The sequence below is a fragment of the Corvus cornix genome, chromosome 1A (genome assembly GCF_000738735.6).
Source record: "Corvus cornix cornix isolate S_Up_H32 chromosome 1A, ASM73873v5, whole genome shotgun sequence".
In the NCBI taxonomy this organism is placed as follows: domain Eukaryota; kingdom Metazoa; phylum Chordata; class Aves; order Passeriformes; family Corvidae; genus Corvus; species Corvus cornix.
The window spans coordinates 11,876,695-11,893,893 of record NC_047057.1 but is presented as its reverse complement, the minus strand read 5'-3'; the positions used below and the strand labels follow the sequence as shown (position 1 = coordinate 11,893,893).

The 17,199-nt window shown below is 40.3% G+C and overlaps 1 protein-coding gene across 7 annotated transcripts in view; it reads left to right on the top strand.

The window, feature by feature from the left end:
* Nucleotides 1–17,199, top strand: part of SLC26A5 (solute carrier family 26 member 5) — a 36,132-nt gene that overhangs the window by 15,955 nt on the left and 2,978 nt on the right. For 3 of the 7 annotated variants that reach the window (XR_005604420.1, XM_039570504.1, XM_039570505.1), the window contains 15 exons: nt 446–556; nt 1,112–1,293; nt 1,812–1,976; nt 3,385–3,537; nt 4,759–4,841; nt 4,936–5,083; nt 6,809–6,922; nt 7,235–7,312; nt 8,153–8,248; nt 8,998–9,104; nt 10,271–10,340; nt 11,715–11,807; nt 12,696–12,818; nt 13,713–13,919; nt 14,176–14,230. Coding sequence is in view for 6 of the 7 variants with exons in the window: in XM_039570504.1 (XP_039426438.1) it covers nt 446–556; nt 1,112–1,293; nt 1,812–1,976; nt 3,385–3,537; nt 4,759–4,841; nt 4,936–5,083; nt 6,809–6,922; nt 7,235–7,312; nt 8,153–8,248; nt 8,998–9,104; nt 10,271–10,340; nt 11,715–11,807; nt 12,696–12,818; nt 13,713–13,919; nt 14,176–14,230 (1,785 nt within the window). In the remaining variant the exon portion in view is untranslated. Of the gene's footprint in view, nt 1–445; nt 557–1,111; nt 1,294–1,811; nt 1,977–3,384; nt 3,538–4,758; nt 4,846–4,935; nt 5,084–6,808; nt 6,923–7,234; nt 7,313–8,152; nt 8,249–8,997; nt 9,105–10,270; nt 10,341–11,714; nt 11,808–12,330; nt 12,359–12,695; nt 12,819–13,712; nt 13,920–14,175; nt 14,231–14,786; nt 16,572–17,199 lie in introns of those variants that run through there. The other 4 variants (XM_039570506.1, XM_039570507.1, XM_039570508.1 and 1 more) reach the window with 4 other exon arrangements.

The following is a 17,199-nucleotide window of genomic DNA, read 5'->3' as shown; positions in this document are numbered from 1 at the left end:
GCCATGAACACCCACCATGTCTGATCAGAAAAGGAGGAGAAAATCAAATCTGTCCCACTGGTTATGGGGGTTTGGGAGTTTCTAACTAAATTCTTCTGCAGATGAAAACAAAAGCAACAAAAGGCTTTTGGCTATTAAGGGGTTCTTCTACCCACAAAGGCAAAACAGGTGCACAAATGTACACACAAGTACACACACACACACACACCTGCAGTGCCTGTAATTAGAGACTTTGGTTTCCTGACTCAACCCATCGTGTTTCTAGGCACTGCCCTAGAGTATTATACATTTTAAAGAGTATTCACTGAAAGACCTGTTTTTTAAATGTCACAAGTCTCTAGATTTCCTATTAGGTGAGTTAAATTTTAGTAGGCTTAAATCCCTTTGCTTCAGATGGTTTATTTTTGTTGTTTACTTAACATACATATTTGTGTCTGTTTTCTAGGTTTAGCCTATGCTTTGCTGGCAGCTGTTCCCCCAGTATTTGGCCTATATTCTTCATTTTATCCTGTTTTTCTATATACTTTTTTTGGAACCTCCAAGCACATATCAATAGGTATATCTGTATGGATAACTGAAAGTCTGTCTGTATGTGTGTATGTGTGTTTAATAAAGTTGTAAAAAATAAAATTGGAGAAATAGAAAGTGCAGTTGTTTTCTATAGATTCAAATTTACGTGCATAGGAGAAACACAAATGTTTGGAACATAACCAGTACTTTTTATTGTTAGTTTATCCATTTTACTTTGGAAGCAATAGAAGAGCATTTCGTATCAGATTAGATCTAGAAATGTGTGCTGTGAACTCCTGAACTACAATTTCATTCCTGCAGTCAACTGTCTGTGTGGCCAGAATGAATCTTTAATTTGCAAAACAGAAACTGAGATTGAAAAAAATGATGGTGCTTACCTACTGCAGAGGTGTATGTTCACCATCTAATTGGCCTTAATGGTGCTGAGTACTGGAGCAGATTTGGGCACTAAAAAATACATTATTAAGGTAGAAAACTCTTATTTTAGTGTAATTCTACATATCTCAGTAAGAACCACTCCTAAAAAAAAAAAAACTTGCCAGGATTTTAACCAGTTATTTTCCTCTCCCTGTTATTTCAGGCACCTTTGCTGTGGTTAGTATGATGGTTGGTGGCGTTGCTGTGAGAGAAGTGCCTGATGAAATTATTTCTGTGGACTACAATTCTACTAATGTTACAGATGTCCTTGAATATTACAGTGCTAGGGATACCAAGAGGGTGCAGGTAGCTGTGGCTCTTGCCTTTCTTTCAGGACTTATCCAGGTATGTGCTCACAGTTTGGTGTAAGGACAAGTTCAGCTGCTGCTGCTGGACTTGCAGGGGGTGCTGGGTCATGGTGGATGCCCTGTCACCCGACTTGTGCTTCTGCACTGCTCCAGGTAGAACACAGGCTGCTTCATGGCAGCCGCGTAACAGAACTGGGGATGGATACATTGGAGGCAGGACTTTATCTGCCATCTTAGCTGGGCTGGGAAAAATGGGATCTTCCCCCTTTTCATTTTTTCCTATCCCATCAGAAAAACTTAACTGATGTTCTCTAATCTGTCCATAAATGCATACAAACAATGCATATGTAACATACCCATATCTCACACTGGACCTGCCAGTGGCATGGAAGACTGGGTGCATTGATAGCTGCTTACTGAACTGTGGCTTTAGAAAAGCCAAGTTCAGGTTTGCCTGATCTGCCTTGGGCATTGAGGAAGGGAGAGACGGGGGTGCGTGTGCTGTATTCAGGTTATAGGGGGAGTCACATGGTTGACACTTCCCTTTTTCATTAGTTGTGTTTAGGTTTCCTTCGATTTGGATTTGTGGCCATCTATCTAACAGAGCCTCTGGTGCGAGGATTTACCACTGCAGCTGCAGTTCATGTCTTTACTTCCCAATTAAAGTATTTCCTCGGCATCAAGACTAGCCGGTACAGTGGGCCCCTCTCAGTTGTATATGTGAGTAACTACATTTACTAAACATGCAAATTCTGTGTTGTCTGAATCTAGTTGTCAAGCCTTTTCGTGTTTTTATGTATTACTTGGCACTGAGTAGAATAAGCTTCAGTATTGAACACTGGGTATGAGATCTTTAGGTGCCATAGCAGTATATGAATATGTGAAAGTGCAGCTCAAGTGTGACTTGATCGATCTGCATAGTCTGAGATGGGCAGACTTTAGGATTCTGCTGAATGTAGTTTTGTGATGTAGACAGATACTGTTCACTGAAGGAGGTCTCTTGTGCCTTGGGGGAAAATGTGGTCCTGAAATGCTTTACTGTAGATCAGGCATGTTCTGCAAAGCTAGAAAGTATTACTCTCAGAATCTTTACACTCTTGAGTGGAAGAAAGGGGAAGATCTCATTTGTTTGTGAAAACCTAAGCTTTTGAGTAGATTGCTGGCCCAGCAATAACGACACGTAGGCTATAGAAAATGCCTTGTGGGAATCTTTTTGTATGTTTGTGCAGCTATAACAAACCTTTTGGAAACAAGTCTGCATTAATGATTAATTCCAAAATTTGCTGTTAGTTCACTGATCTGGGAACCAGTCATACTAATTTCCAAACAAATAGAAGGGAAGGTATAAATTCAAGATGTATACTGCCAGGACATCTTGAATGTATAACATCCTGACAGCTGCTGCAATTTTCCATCTGCTTAAGGAAAAGTATGTTCATCTTCTTTCAAAGACATCTCCAGAGGTTATTTATTTATTTATTTATTTGAATGCAGTGGAAGGAGGAATAACTGGTATGGAGAATCATTTACCCTCTAGCAACTTGTGTATTCCAGCAGGTTTTTTTTCTAACACCCTTTTAGTAAATGTTTTCAGTTAAAAGTTATTTGGATTAAGGGTCAGTTCAGCAGCATTGCTGGACCACTGTTATTTAACCATATTGTTATGGCAACCTCAGTGGTTCTATTAGCAGCTTTATTGTTTCAGAATAGTTTATGCAGCTCTAAGTAAATGTGACTTGCCAAAAAATATTTGAAGGTATTAGCAGGAGTTTGCATTTATTGCTTTCAGGTAGCTGCCACTGAGGAATATGTGTGAAAATGTTGATGATGAGAGACATGGTTTAGTTTAGACTTCTTCCTCCATTAGAGTTTTTTCTCCTAGGTTTTTCCCCCTTTAAGGAACACTGATATTGTAAATGATTCAAGTGCATTTCTCTGCCTGAGATACTCTAGTCTTCTGTGTTTTGTGGGAACAGTGGGTATTTTGGTGAGGCACCTGTTCACAGTGGTTATAAATTTTGAATGAAACCACATCTGAAAAGCAGTGTAACATTTGCTCTTTTGTGGCAAATCTCCATGAAGATTCTATTTTCTTAAGAATAATTATGATGCTTCTGGTATATTACAGAGCATAGCTGCCGTGCTTTCAAAGATAACAACAACCAATATTGCTGCATTGATTGTTGGATTAACATGCATTGTTCTATTGCTGATTGGCAAGGAAATCAATCTCCGCTTTAAGAAGAAGCTCCCAGTTCCTATTCCTATGGAGATCATTGTGGTAAGCCAGCTGGGAGATTCTATGGCTAAATTATATAGCTATTCTAAAGCTGTAGAAACTATCTCATGTTCTATCTTATATTACTGAGCTTGAGAGTAACTTCATTGAACATAATTCATTTGAGCCTTGATACAGTTGAAGGTTTGGATTCTGTTAAAATTAAGAACTGGTATGCCCATATGGAGAGCATAAAGCCACAAAGAAGAATTGAAAAGCGGTTTAAACACCCCCAGTCCCCTAAAGCAATGGGTACATATATATGTGTTGTAAAACCCTCTCTATCCAGGAGTTTGGGCACCTGCAAGAGTCTCTGCAAGACATCCCTCTGAGTGGCATTTCCCACTTGCAGTCCAAGAGCTCAGAACCCTCTCCTGAAGGAAGGTGCTTACAGATGCCTGTTCAGAGGTTCTGCAGGGCTTGCTCACTTTCTGAAGTGCAGTAGCAGAAAGAAGAGCAGGACCATCAGGACTTAATACTTCCTTTCTCTGTTTCTGAGACTGATAACTGACTGCAGCACTGATTCTGTTTTGAACAACTGTTCTAAAATGCGTGGATAAAACAGATTATCATAATGCACACAAAGCCTGCAGCTCAGACAATCTTTTGCCTTTAAAAGTGATTTGATTTAAAAATGAGTTCTTGGATTACTACAGCTCTCAAACAACCTGCACATAATGGATTCAAGAAAGGGAATAATTGAAGCTATGGGCACAATCTAGATAGAAGGAACAAAGAAAAGGGATGCTGGTGAGAGATGAGGGAGGTGGTGTAATAGGGTATTTTTTGATAGGCAATAGCAAAACAATGTTCCTTTCTTCACTATTGCATCAGTTCTCTTTACAGGTAATAGGCTCTGCATGAAAATATGCCATTGTGCACAGGCAGGAGTGTCCTTGCATTTGATTTTTCCAGTATAATAACTTGCCTGACCTTGGCTTAGGCAAAGGGAGTTCAAGTGATTCAGATCATACCATAGCATGTTCCATTTAACTGTTTACAGAAAAACTTTGTAAAATCAAGATGAGTTGGACATGATGAAGGGAAAATGATGATGCTTCCTCCTTCTTATCTGCTTTTTTAGCCCCTAACTCATGCCAAACTGATTGACAAATACATGTAACCCCTTGTGTGTATTAATCATAGTCAGCTAACCTTTATATCTCTTCGGGTGGCTTTATCTCTTTTTAGATAATGTTTACAAATGTGTTTGTGGATTTTTAGGTCATTATTGGGACAGGAGTTTCAGCTGGAATGAATCTGAGTGAGTCATACAAAGTGGATGTTGTTGGGAATATTCCTCAAGGGTAGGTATGATACATTCTTATTAAGACTGTGCCTTTTCTGTATTGCATATAGCTTTTATTGTATTAATTTATAAATATTAATTTAATCTCCAAGGTTACGTGCACCAGCAGTTCCGGAGATTCAGCTCATCCCAGCACTATTTGTGGATGCAGTAGCAATAGCAATAGTTGGATTTTCAATGGCTGTATCAATGGCCAAGATCTTTGCCCTTAAACATGGTTACACCATTGATGGGAATCAGGTAAAAGTAGTGGGGTTACTTTGTTGAAAATTCTCAGTAGCACCTTTGTTACATCATTAAAGTAGAGTGTGATATTGGCAAAAGTGAGGGTTTTTTCAATAGTGGAATCAGGCCAGATTTTTGACAGCCTTCACATTTAAAGGCCAGGAACTAGTTTAAGTTCTTCTTCTGGCTGTGTTTAGATAACCAGTTTCACTTCTAGCTTCATTTTGGGACACCTACTTCTGCTACATTTGGAATTATGTATGAATATTAATTGTTGGGACAGACATTACTCGGCCATACTGTCCTGATGAGCAGCTACATTTTCTTTGCTTTCTGTAATAGAGAAAAGCATAGAGTTCCCATGGGATAAATACAGTACCTTATGTGTCAAAGAACTTGTCTAGAGTTTAAAAATTCCAATTATGTTTTATAATTTCTTCTTATTCCCACCCATTGCAAGTGGGCAACTTGTCATTTTCTGCAATTGGCCCTGTCTGTACTTGGCATTCTGAGCATGATTTGAGTGATAAGGACTGTGTTTAGGGACTCCCTAAAATGAAAATTATATGTCCTCCTCACCTACTCTGGCCTTCCTGTGCAATTTAGAATCAATATTGCAATTGGATTATTGGTCGATATCATTGTGGTGTCAAGGGAGATAAGAGTTCCTGTGCTGTAACACATCTCCTGGAGCACACATCTGACACAGCACAGATCAGCTGTTCTCCCTTCTGAAAATTACTGTCTTCCTCTGAGAGTAAATGGAGTTTACCTACAGAGTTTTACATCTGATTAGATTAATCTCATCCTTCATGTCATTGTGCTCTGTTTCCCAAGGAGAAAAGAGGACAAATCTGTAGCTGCATGAATGCAATCAGTTCTATTTACATTAAACATAATCATCACTGACCTGAGTTCAGCATCTAGATCTTTTCCTCAGGAGGTGCCAGATTCTACTTCACCTGGGTGTTAAACTGTAGAACTCCTTGTCATAGTAGCAGTGCATGCCAAGTGTTTAAATGAGTCCAAAACCAGATTGTACAAATGCAAAAGAGAAAAACTCATTGAGAACTATTGGAAATGTATGACTCAGATCACTCAGTTACAAACAGCAAGATGCAGAGTAATCTGGGGAGGCTTCATTAGAAACAAATAATTTCTTAGTCATCAGAAACACTGTACTGAGGTAGATGGAGCTCTTATCTCACGGGAGCAGTTCTCATGTGGGCTCTACCTGATGAAGCAGTGGATACTCACTGGTTTTTCCATGTACAGCAATGGATTACCACTCATGGAAACACAGGCAAGGCTGCTCATGGTCTTAAACATGTAGTTTAGGGTGAGAAGCAAAGAATCGTGTTTGCATGAGGAAACATTTTTCATGTATATTCAGGGTTAAAACTCAAATTATCCCCAAGATGAAGAAATGCTTAAAACAAGCAGTGCTGTCATTTATTTTAGTTTTCAGTCTGATTAATTCTTGTAACATTTAGGGATGGGAAATGTCTCCAGCATTTCATCAGAGACTTTGTTTAACAGATGATTCAACATGCATCAGCTTGTGCATGTGTGAGGACTGCAAATATAAGCTACAATTAGGTTGCTTATTCTCTACAATGAAGTTGCTAGAAAGCACTGTAAATAAGATGTGGTTGTTAATATCTATGGATAGCTCCAACTTGGTATACCTGCTAAGTATAACTGCCTTTGGCTTTTTTTTTGCTCTATTGTTTAACACAGGAACTTATTGCCTTGGGAATATGCAACTCTGTGGGGTCATTTTTCCAAACCTTTTCAATCACTTGCTCAATGTCTCGGAGTCTTGTCCAGGAAAGCACCGGTGGAAGAACTCAGGTATGTTAAATACCTAAATCTTGAGCCAAACAAAGTTTATACTCGTTGGATCTCCACCACTCAGGTCTGAAGCTTATCTAGATGGCTGTATTTCTCTGCCTGGGCCAGAAGAAATAACTGAAGTTTCCCATGTTTCAAATCCAGACTGGGCCAGGATAGAAAGCAGCATGACAGGCAAAATGGGTGAACTAAATGGAAGGAATCAAAAGTCATTTGACCAACCAACCTTGTTGAAAGCACAAGGGGTTAGTTGATCTGTAATATTTCCCCTTGGGGACACTTCTAAATAATGTCTGCCTTTTTTGTGTTCAGATTGCAGGTACACTCTCTGCAATTATGGTTCTGTTGGTAATTGTGGCTATTGGATACCTTTTTGAACCACTTCCACAGGTAAGGGAGCTTAGCAAGTTAGACATTGCATTGACAGTGAACAGAGGCCCATGAGTATTGCTTGAACTTGAGAATGTGGGAGGGTTAACAACAGTTAAGCTTTGATCCAGAAGCTTTTAAATTTTGTATGCTTTTTTGCTGTAAATTAGCCTAGAAATAAATAGTGTTTCGAACAACCCATCGTGCTTTTTGTTGTTGTTTTTAGTATTGGATATCCTGGACTCTGTCTTTAGAACATAAGAATACCTTCAAGCAATTCCCCTTTAGAATTGTTTAGGTTGCAAAAGACCTTTAAGAGAATTGCATTCAGCTGTTAGCCCAGCACTGCCAAGCCCACCACTGAATCATGTCCCTAAGTGCCACATCTACTCGCTTTAAATATCTCCAGGGATGGTGACTCAACCACTTCCTGGGTAACCTGTGTCAATTCTTGACAAACAGTTCCATGAAGAAACTTTTCCTCATATCCAATCTAAACCTCCCCTGGCACAGCGAAGTGATTTCCTCTCATTCTGTCACTTTTTACTTGGGAAAAGAGTCCAATGTCTACTGCTTCAGGCAGTGTAAGTGTAGCAGCATGAAGTGTAGGAGCATGTGGTTCCTCTTGCTAGGAAAGAGTAAATCAAACTGTACTGAACTGGTTTGCTATTTCTGCAGCTGCAGTAAAAGCACATGTCCACTGAACTACCTGAAAAGCTGTGAGTTTTTAAATAGAACATCTGTTCAGTGGACTTATATCAGTTATAAAGCACACAAATAGTTATTTGTGATACTTTGAAGTTCTTACTTGGCATTGGGTTTATTTCGCTTCTGAAAATTGCATTTGTGTCATGTTCTTAGACAGTGCTAGCTGCAATTGTCATGGTGAACCTGAAGGGAATGTTTAAACAGTTTGGAGATATCATGCACTTCTGGAGAACCAGTAAGATCGAGCTGGTGAGTATTGCACAGCTCAGTGCATATAATTTACTATATTAAATTTGTTGCTATCCCCAGAACAGTGTAGAAACTTATCAAGAAATTACAAATTAGTGTTGTACTGCAGATGAACATAAGACAGGGAGCTGTAAGCACCCTGGGAGAGTGATCTGTTGGAGACAAGAATATTTTTGTTGTTGTTCAACAATCTTGTAACTCAGGTCAGTAGTAGTTTGGTTGTAGTAAAAGCGAAGCTCTGGCAGTGTTTCTGTAGAACTGCACTGAAGGCTGTGGGAATGTCTGAAGAATTTGAAAACAGAGTAACAAAGAAAACCACTTGAAGGTATTTGCCATCTTTTAAGACAAACCAAAAACCTGGCTGGAGTGGGTCAGAACTAAGAGTTTATTGGCAGGAACATTTTGGTGGTATTTCTTTCCTGGATGAACTGGCTGATGGAACTGAGTTAGAGCTACTTGCAGGTCTTGAATATTTATTTTTTTATCCTAAGCTATTTGGAGTGTGATGATGGTAGAACACGACTTAAGGCATGAATTAATATGTGAGAGTTTGTCAGATGTTAAGAGTGCCATGAGCTTTTATGCCCTTCTGAAAGGTTAAGGCAATTCCCATCTGCCATTATGATGGATTACATTAGAGCCTATTCATGATCAGAAGTGATACACAGGTTTTGAAGTTGGGTTATGCTGCTGTTTTTGTTGTTAACAGGAAAAGATGCATAATAATTCAGACCTTTTCTTTGTTTTAGGCCATCTGGGTGGTAGCTTTTGTGGCTTCTCTTTTCCTGGGACTAGACTATGGTTTGCTTACTGCAGTAACATTTGCAATGATAACCGTTATTTACAGAACACAAAGGTCAGATTTCTTCTTTATCAAAATTAGTGTTTGGTGATCTATGTGGTTTTGTTTGTTTAAGGGGTGCAAATAAACAGAAGTCCATTCCACCCTTTTCAACTGCATGCTGTATAGAATTTGTTTCCTAAGATAGGTCATGCCCTTTAGCTCTGACTCAGGGTTAATGTTTTTTTTTTCTGAGAAAAATTTTAGAGGGCATGAACTTGCGCTGTCAGTAATAAACAGAAGTTTTTTCATTTCTCATAGTGGTTAATCTTGTTTATTTGTTTTAATGCTTAGAGTTTAGAACTTTAAATCTTCTTGTTGCCAGTTTCAGTACATGATTACATTTTGTGTGCACTAATTGTCACAGACAAGCTGAAGCTGTGTCGGGTTATCATGAGGTGAATGCTTAGGCATTTTAAAAGAAAGTTCTAATTTGTAAAATACTGTAGCTGCTCTTCCAGTTTTCAAGTAACTTCTCCCCATTCAAAGTGACAGAGTTCTTATTGTGAAGCTTTCCATGTCTACAGTGAAATGATTTCTTGCATGTGTGGATAGGACTGCCATGTGAGGCTTCTGGGCTCAAGGTCTGAGACATGCAGGTGGAAACTGTGTAAAAGTCTTGGTTTCATTGCATTGGAATGAAAGCAAATTGTGAGATTTCCACTCTGCACAAATAAGAGTATTTTTCTGCCATCTCTATACAGTTTTATTCTTGCAAACAGAACAGTTTTGTACTTCGCTGTCTTGTGAGTTGGGAATATTCATCTGCTTAGGCACTGTCCTGGGAGCAGAGTGGCTCTTTGAAATCGCAGCATGTTTTCTGCCAGGATGAGTTTGCATATTTGCTAGACAGTCAATGGAGTTGCACCAGTTGGTGCTGCAGAGAATTTGCCCTGTACTTTTGCATGCTTTGACTCATGTTTTTCAGAAAGACATTTCAGTGCTAAGCTTATGAATTGTTTTTTCACTGACAGAAACAAACTTTCTTTTTATTGTGTTCTGCCATAAACTGCTCGCTTCATTTAACCATGTTTAGATAATCCTGTACCAGAGTTTAGATAATCCTGTACCAGACAGGCCCTGCTGAATGACTGTTTAAAATAAGTTTCAGTCTGTGTTGAACACTCACTTTTCCACTTTATAAGTGATAATACAGAAATATTTGTTTCCTTTCTCTCTAGCCCTCAATACAGAATCCTCGGTCAGATTCCTAACACTGACATCTACTGTGATGTGGAAGAGTACGAAGAGGTAGGAATGTGTTCTTCTGCATTGAGGAGTTTCATACAGTGGAGCAAAGACAGCTGTGGCAATTTGCTGCTTTGCCCTACCACAGTCTACATGCAGTGCTGTCTGCTGTGCATTCACCTGTGTTGAAAAGAAAGAAATAAGTTTGGGTTTAGTAGTAGAAGCTACTTTGTTCAAAATGCAAGCTCTTTGTACTGCACGTACATTTCACCAGGAGCTGATCAAAAGTAGCTTTTATCTTGGTTCCATTGTCCTAGTTTGTACAAAATGGTAAAGTCTTTAGGCCACAGGCCACCTTTTTTACTTGTGTGGCAGTATTGCATGGAATCCATGGAACCCAGGATCCAAACTTTGTTCTTCAGAATTGCACAAACTATTCAAAACAGCATCCTACCCATCCCCTGCTCGTGAAATATACATTATTAATGGCACAATTGCTCACCATGCACTTAGCTTCTCATAAATGCCATTTTTTTCAACCAAAAGGTGATGAAAGTATTATATTTTGTCAGTGCAGTGGATATAAACATGCTGTATTTATTCTCAAACAGCAGCTACAATTTTCTGCACTCTCTGCCATGTTCTCAGAGATGCTGCTATGAAAGCTACATCCCCCTTTACTGAGGAACCAGTCTGTAAAAACCTATGGAAAAAGATGCTGCAGTTCTGCTTTAAATATGATGCAAAGCAGGAGTATAGGTACACACATTTATATCTGTATGCAAAGGAGAGGAAACTCCACTTTGTTACACTGAATGCAGTCAGCATTTCCTCCTGGGTAAAGATGGGATTGGCAGCATATGGCAGGCTGGGTCTCTGCTTCTGGCCAGCTCATTTGCATGGAAAATGTCACAATTCAGCCTGTTTAGAGATGACTGCATGTAAGGTACGGGAGAGAAGTGAATATCAAGACCTGTCTGAAGGTCTGGATAAAGCCAACAATTTGAAAGGTTGGTTTTTTTGGTACCTGGGAAGTCAAGAAAGAAAAAGAGAGAAGGAGGGAAGTAAGTCATGCCTGTAGAAAGGGAGGCTAAAAGGAAGCAATTCTAGGTCTGCATGATCTCCTCATGGTAATACCAGCTGCAAATAGCAACATCAGAGAACTGCAAATATTTAGCTCTTTTCATGGCTGTACATTCTGTTGTAATAAAGAAGGAGAAATGTTACCAGGCATTGATAGTGTGCAGTATTACACTGGGAAAGGGGGAGGTTCTGATCTCCTGGTTGCATTTGCTCACAACAGTGCCAACCTTCTTTATTTGTCATGTGCTGAGAGCCATCCAAGCTTGGCTGTTGCACTGCTGCATGTTTGTGTGTCTTGTGATCACACAGGGGCTTTTACTCTGTTTAACGGTGCACATCCAATATTTTCCTTAGGTTAAAGAATATCCTGGAATCAAAATATTTCAAGCTAATACATCACTTTATTTTGCTAATAGTGAGTCGTATACAAGTGCACTGAAGAAAAAGGTGAGTAAATTCTATGTCTGTGTCCTGAAAATTCAAACTGGTTTCTGAAACATGCTCATCTTTCAGCTCCTTTAGTGTAGCCCCTAGCACAGTGTTTCTTAGCCTGTGACCCCTGGTGATCTGTAAAATATGAGAAGGTGACCCTCCAGCCAGCTACAGATTATCTTAGAAAGCAACAACATGGTGGGAGGGAATAAACAGGCAAGTGTAGCTTCATTCTGCCTGCTTGTTAATGGAAAGTGGTGGCTGCAGAGCACAAACCGGTTGAACTTTTTTTTTCAGCAGGAAACTATTTGCTGAAGTGAAAACAAAATGGGAATGAAAGTTTCCTTGTTGGGTAGCTAACTTTACTGGAGTGTAAGACTGTGGAATATTGTGGGCATTTAGTGCCTCTCAAGGCAGCAGATCACCTGCACACAGGGTGTGCCTCACTGCCTGTTTCACTGGGTGGCAGTGGCAGCAGCAGAACTGCCTAAATGGTGACAATTGCACCTGTACTAACTTCTGAAAAATTTTTCTGTAGCTCCCATGACGAGTCTTATACAGAACAGGTGGGTGGTACTTGCCCTCACAAAGTGAGAGATATTAGTGATTATTGCCCAAATGCACTTCTTTCCCCTTTGCTCTCTGCACTCCAATCAGCATTTGGTTGAAACACAACACTCTGATTTTAAGAAAACAATGAGATGCATCTCTCCCTCATCTTATTAACACAGTGCTTGCCAAGATGATTCCTTCTTTATACTGTTCTCACTCCCACCAAGGGAAGCTGGAAAATGCAGGCTCCTTGTTTAAATTTATGGCAGTGATTAATTCAGTGCAAATTGATACTCCAGTGCCATCCTAACAAGCTGAATCTGCTCTGATCATGCTTTCTTCTCCTGATAGACTGGAGTGGACCCTGGTGCCTTATTAGCAGCGAGGAGAAAAGCCCAGAAGCGCCATGCCAGGGAGATAAAGGCAGCAAATGAACACAGAAAGAAAGCTGTGCTGAAACTCGTGAACTCTTCGGTAAATATTTACCTCTGCTTTATCAGGCTGCTTTCAGGTGTTACCATTCTTGTGTTTTATACAAGGTGCAGAGTGCTGCTTGGGGAGCAGGGCTTAGGCAGCAAGTGCTGTGCAGTGGGGACAGGTGACTGAAGGAACAGTGTAAGGATCAGAGGCTCACTGCTGGATTGGATAATTCTGTTATACCTTGATTGCATTCAGGTAGCACAGAGTGGCACAGAAACTCTCCACCCTGTCATGTTATCTCAGCATTGGTGTTGGCAGAAATCAAAGAGACTCTGCCCCTCTCCACACACTTGGAATAATCATGTAGAAATAAGATGTAATAAAATAATTCGAATTAGCAGCCCTTGTGATAAGAAGGTGGCATCCCCTCTGCTAATTCTGGCATGGCCAAGTGGGGCAGATACACTGAGAAGGGTTATTTAGGACACGCTTGTGCTTTTATGCATGTTTAAACTCACCCCCGTGTTGGGAGCTGGTGTGTGATTTTACCATGGGAAACCTAAAAAAAGCCTAACTTGAGAGCCTGATTGCTGTTGCTTATTTTGAATCATAGGCCTTGATGGGATTAGCAGGGATAAGGCAAGGAAACGGAGTAAAAATGTGTCAGTAAAAATGAACAGGTGTCATTGTTTGCAGGAAATGGGTAATTCAGTCCTGAGATACCAGCTTTAAGCTGCTTATGTGTGACTGTAGAAAGGCTGGGCATAAGAGAACAAACCTTGATATACACAAGATATGGAAGTATGTGTGCTTGTCAAGCCAGTTTCTGTAGTAACCACAAGCTGTACACCTTTTAAAGGCTTAAAGAACACATGAGTGAGGGGAGGAAAGGGATTTATGTTGAAAAAGCACTGACTGCCTCTAAGCTGTATTTATCTTCTCTCCCAGACTAACGACGTAGAAGCAAGTGTAAAACATGAGATAGCAAGTGATGACTTACCTGTGAATGGAAAATTTGCAGATTCTAGTGTACAAGACATACCTCCTGATGAGCATGAATATTTTGTGGAGCCCAAAACAAATATTCACTCTTTAATTCTGGATTTCACCCCAGTGAACTTTGTGGATTCAGTTGGAGCAAAAACACTAAAATCGGTAAGTAGGGATTTTTTCCCCAGAAAAACCCATAGAAAGCTTTTCAGATACCTAATAAGGAAGCTGTCAGCATGAGACATAACTGCCTGCTCAAATACAATCCAATATGTCACCTCATCACTGGTTTAATTCTGTAAGTTTTAGCTGAATGCTGGGGAATGCGGACTCTGCAGCTTTCACAGTATATGGCTTCCAGAACTGCAGTGTGCATGATGATGTATTATCTGCATTTAACTTCAGCTTAACTCTGTTGTAGATTATAAAAGAATACAAAGAAGTCGGTGTCTGTGTCTGCATTGCCAGCTGTAGTGGTGAGTTGAGATTTTTTTTTTCTTTTTTTGTGTTCTTTACCGGAGAGATTGTGTTTTATCTCTTTCTCTCTGCTCCCAAATTTCCTGCTGCCAGTAGTGCCTCAGGAGTATCAGCACTTCACGTAAAATTGGATTTGAGGAAAAGCAAGCCCATATGCATTAGAGCTTTAACTTTAGTGGAAGTAGAGCACTGATGTAATGATCTTTGTGAGGACTGGATCCTGCTCCCATTTCCTCCAGCTGGCAAGTTGTGAATGCCACACTGAACTTTGTATCTTGAAATTGTTGAGGTAATGTAGTAAGGAGAAAAGCCTGAAATGTTCCAATATCCGGTATTTGGGATTGTAGCATCTTCTGCCAAGAACAGGCCTCTGTCTATGTCTGCATAAGAGAATTACCTGTTTGGACTAGAAGTAGCATGTGATCCACCTGGCTATTTCAAATTTTTTAGTAACAACAAGGGAACAAGCTGTCATCTTTTTCCTGGCATGCCATTGTCTTCCATCTTTGTAATTAAGTGTATTCACTGATGCCATGTTTGGGTTTTGTTTTATAGGCCCTGTTATGAATGAGCTGACAAGACTGAATTTTTTTGATAAAAGTGTAACAAGAGAGTTGCTGTTTCATAGTATTCATGATGCTGTCCTTGCTTGCCAAGTGAAAGATGGGTGTGCTGCACAGGCTGACTCCAACCTTTGAGGAGTGGCATCGAGCAGAATGGGAGCCAGATTTGTGCTGATGGAGACTCTTTCTGAATATTTAATTTGCACAGTTTGAAGAGAGCCTGAGGCTGTTTGTATCTATGGGTATAGGGTGGTGCTTATTTTTTGTAGGAAGAGTGGATAAGGAAATGTAAGCCTTCATGCTCTTGAATTTTTTCCTTTGATCAGGGTATAGCCTTCCAATAATACACAAGCACAAAATTATGCAGGAAAAGAAAGTTCAGTGTATTCTGCTGCAATCAGAATCTGGTGGACAAGGTGACATTCCTGTTCATGTTGAGAAAATGGGCACTTTAACTCACTACGAGTGGGATCTTGCAGGAGGTAACTGTTCTGCAAGTGCAATACACTGTACCAGTGTCTTTAAAGAACTTTCTTAGATGACTTTTAAAGCCTGATGTCAACATTTATAATAATCTGATAGCTGGATTAATGAATTCACACTGGTGGCATTTAGCTGCTGCTGTTTTTAAACCTGGATGGTACAGTTATCTTTTAAAAAATATCTAACCTGTCTCAGCTGTACTCACTTCATTTTTGCTCTAAGTGAACTTCAAGTCAGAAACTCATTGTTTAATTATTACATTATCAGTATGGTACTTGCACTGCCAAAACCCAGTTAGGCTTTCTAGAAAAGAACTCAGATGATTTTAAGCTAAACTTAATTTAGCTTTAAAGTTTGCAGACAAAACTGGTTTAAGACAGGAGTGAAGCCTATTTATATTAAGAACTGATGCCCTATATGCAGTCTCTTAAGTTGGAATGAAAATTTAAGCAAGGTCTAAAGTCTCAGTGGTCAAAAAAAAAAAAAAAAGGTACTTTTCTGTTGCCCATCTTCCTCCCAGTAGTGCTGCTTCTGCCTCAGCTTTTAAGTGCTTTGAGAAACAGGGTTCAGTAGAACTCAAAAATGGTTCATGTTTGGGTTTTTTAAAAGAAACAGTAGCATGGGGTTTCTTTTTCTATTGTCAGCCTGGCCACTGTGGTACTGCCTCACTTCAGATGTGAGATGAAAACCATGGAAATGGAAGTCATGCAAAAGAAATCTTCAGTGCCCCTGTTTCCCTCACAATAATCACTGTGAAGCTCAGCAGAAGCAGGACCCTAAAAGTCTTTCTCTGCAGGTTATTTTGACAGCACAGGACATCAGTGACATTTCATTCAGCACCCTCAAATCACAGGTCCTGTGCCTAAGGAATTCAGACACCTTCCTCACCTCTGATCACAGAATGTAATACTCTTACTTTATTTCAGGCTCTGTTGCAATTAGGGCTTGCTTCAGGTAAACTGTTTCCCAAGAACCAGGGAAGTCAGGAAAGATGCTTTAATTTCTCAGACTCCCCTGCCCATAGGGATGGGAAGCTTCCTGCATCAGAAATTGCTGCTTAGCTGGCTTTCAAAGGATGAAGTGCATGCATGTCAAGACATTGTGTGTGCTTATTTAAACAACTTTTGGTACATTTTATAATGTTAACTAGTTCAACAAGCCTTTGTATCTACATACAGTATATTTTTCTACTTTCAGCTTGTCGCAGCTTCAGTTTTTAACTCTGTAGTCTCTTCAGTTCACGTTGAAATCCTGTCAACTTCCAAAATAAAGTGATGTCACTTGTGAAAATTTTCCGCTTTGTCTTGGTGAGACTCTGTATGAGGGACAAGCTGAGGGCCCCAGATAGAAGTGTCTGATGCCAAGGGATGGGCCAGGAACGGTTTCCAGCTCCAGGCGGGTCTTGCCTCTGTGCTGGTTCCTGCTCCTCACTCCTGGCACCCCCACAAAGCCCTCTCCATGCCAGGCCTCACAGGGATAGAACTAAAGCTGGATCTCCCATCCTGGTAATAACAGCTGCACTTCTGGGGAGTTGCTGAACCTGGACTGAGAACCTTTGCCCAACAAAGTCCCACATCCCAGACCATGCAGACCAAGTGCTCCTGCAACCCCCAGCAGTGCTGGTAACTCATCCTGTAGAACAAAATCTGGCAGCTTTTGCTCATCTGTTCCTCTGCTTTGCTGCCACCAGCTGAAGCACTGCTTCCTCCTGGCAGCTTGAGCCAGCCCCTGAAAAGGGAACCCACTTCCTCTTCCCTGCACTGACTAACAGACTTATTAGTGTTAAATCCTACCTTAGGCTTGTTGGTGTGAGAATAAACCACCCTGGGTCCTTTAACCTTGTAACAGGGCTCCAGTTTGTCTGCAGGGACAGGGGAGGGCCTCCCCCCTCACTGCTGAAGCCCCGCCACAGCAGCTGGCAG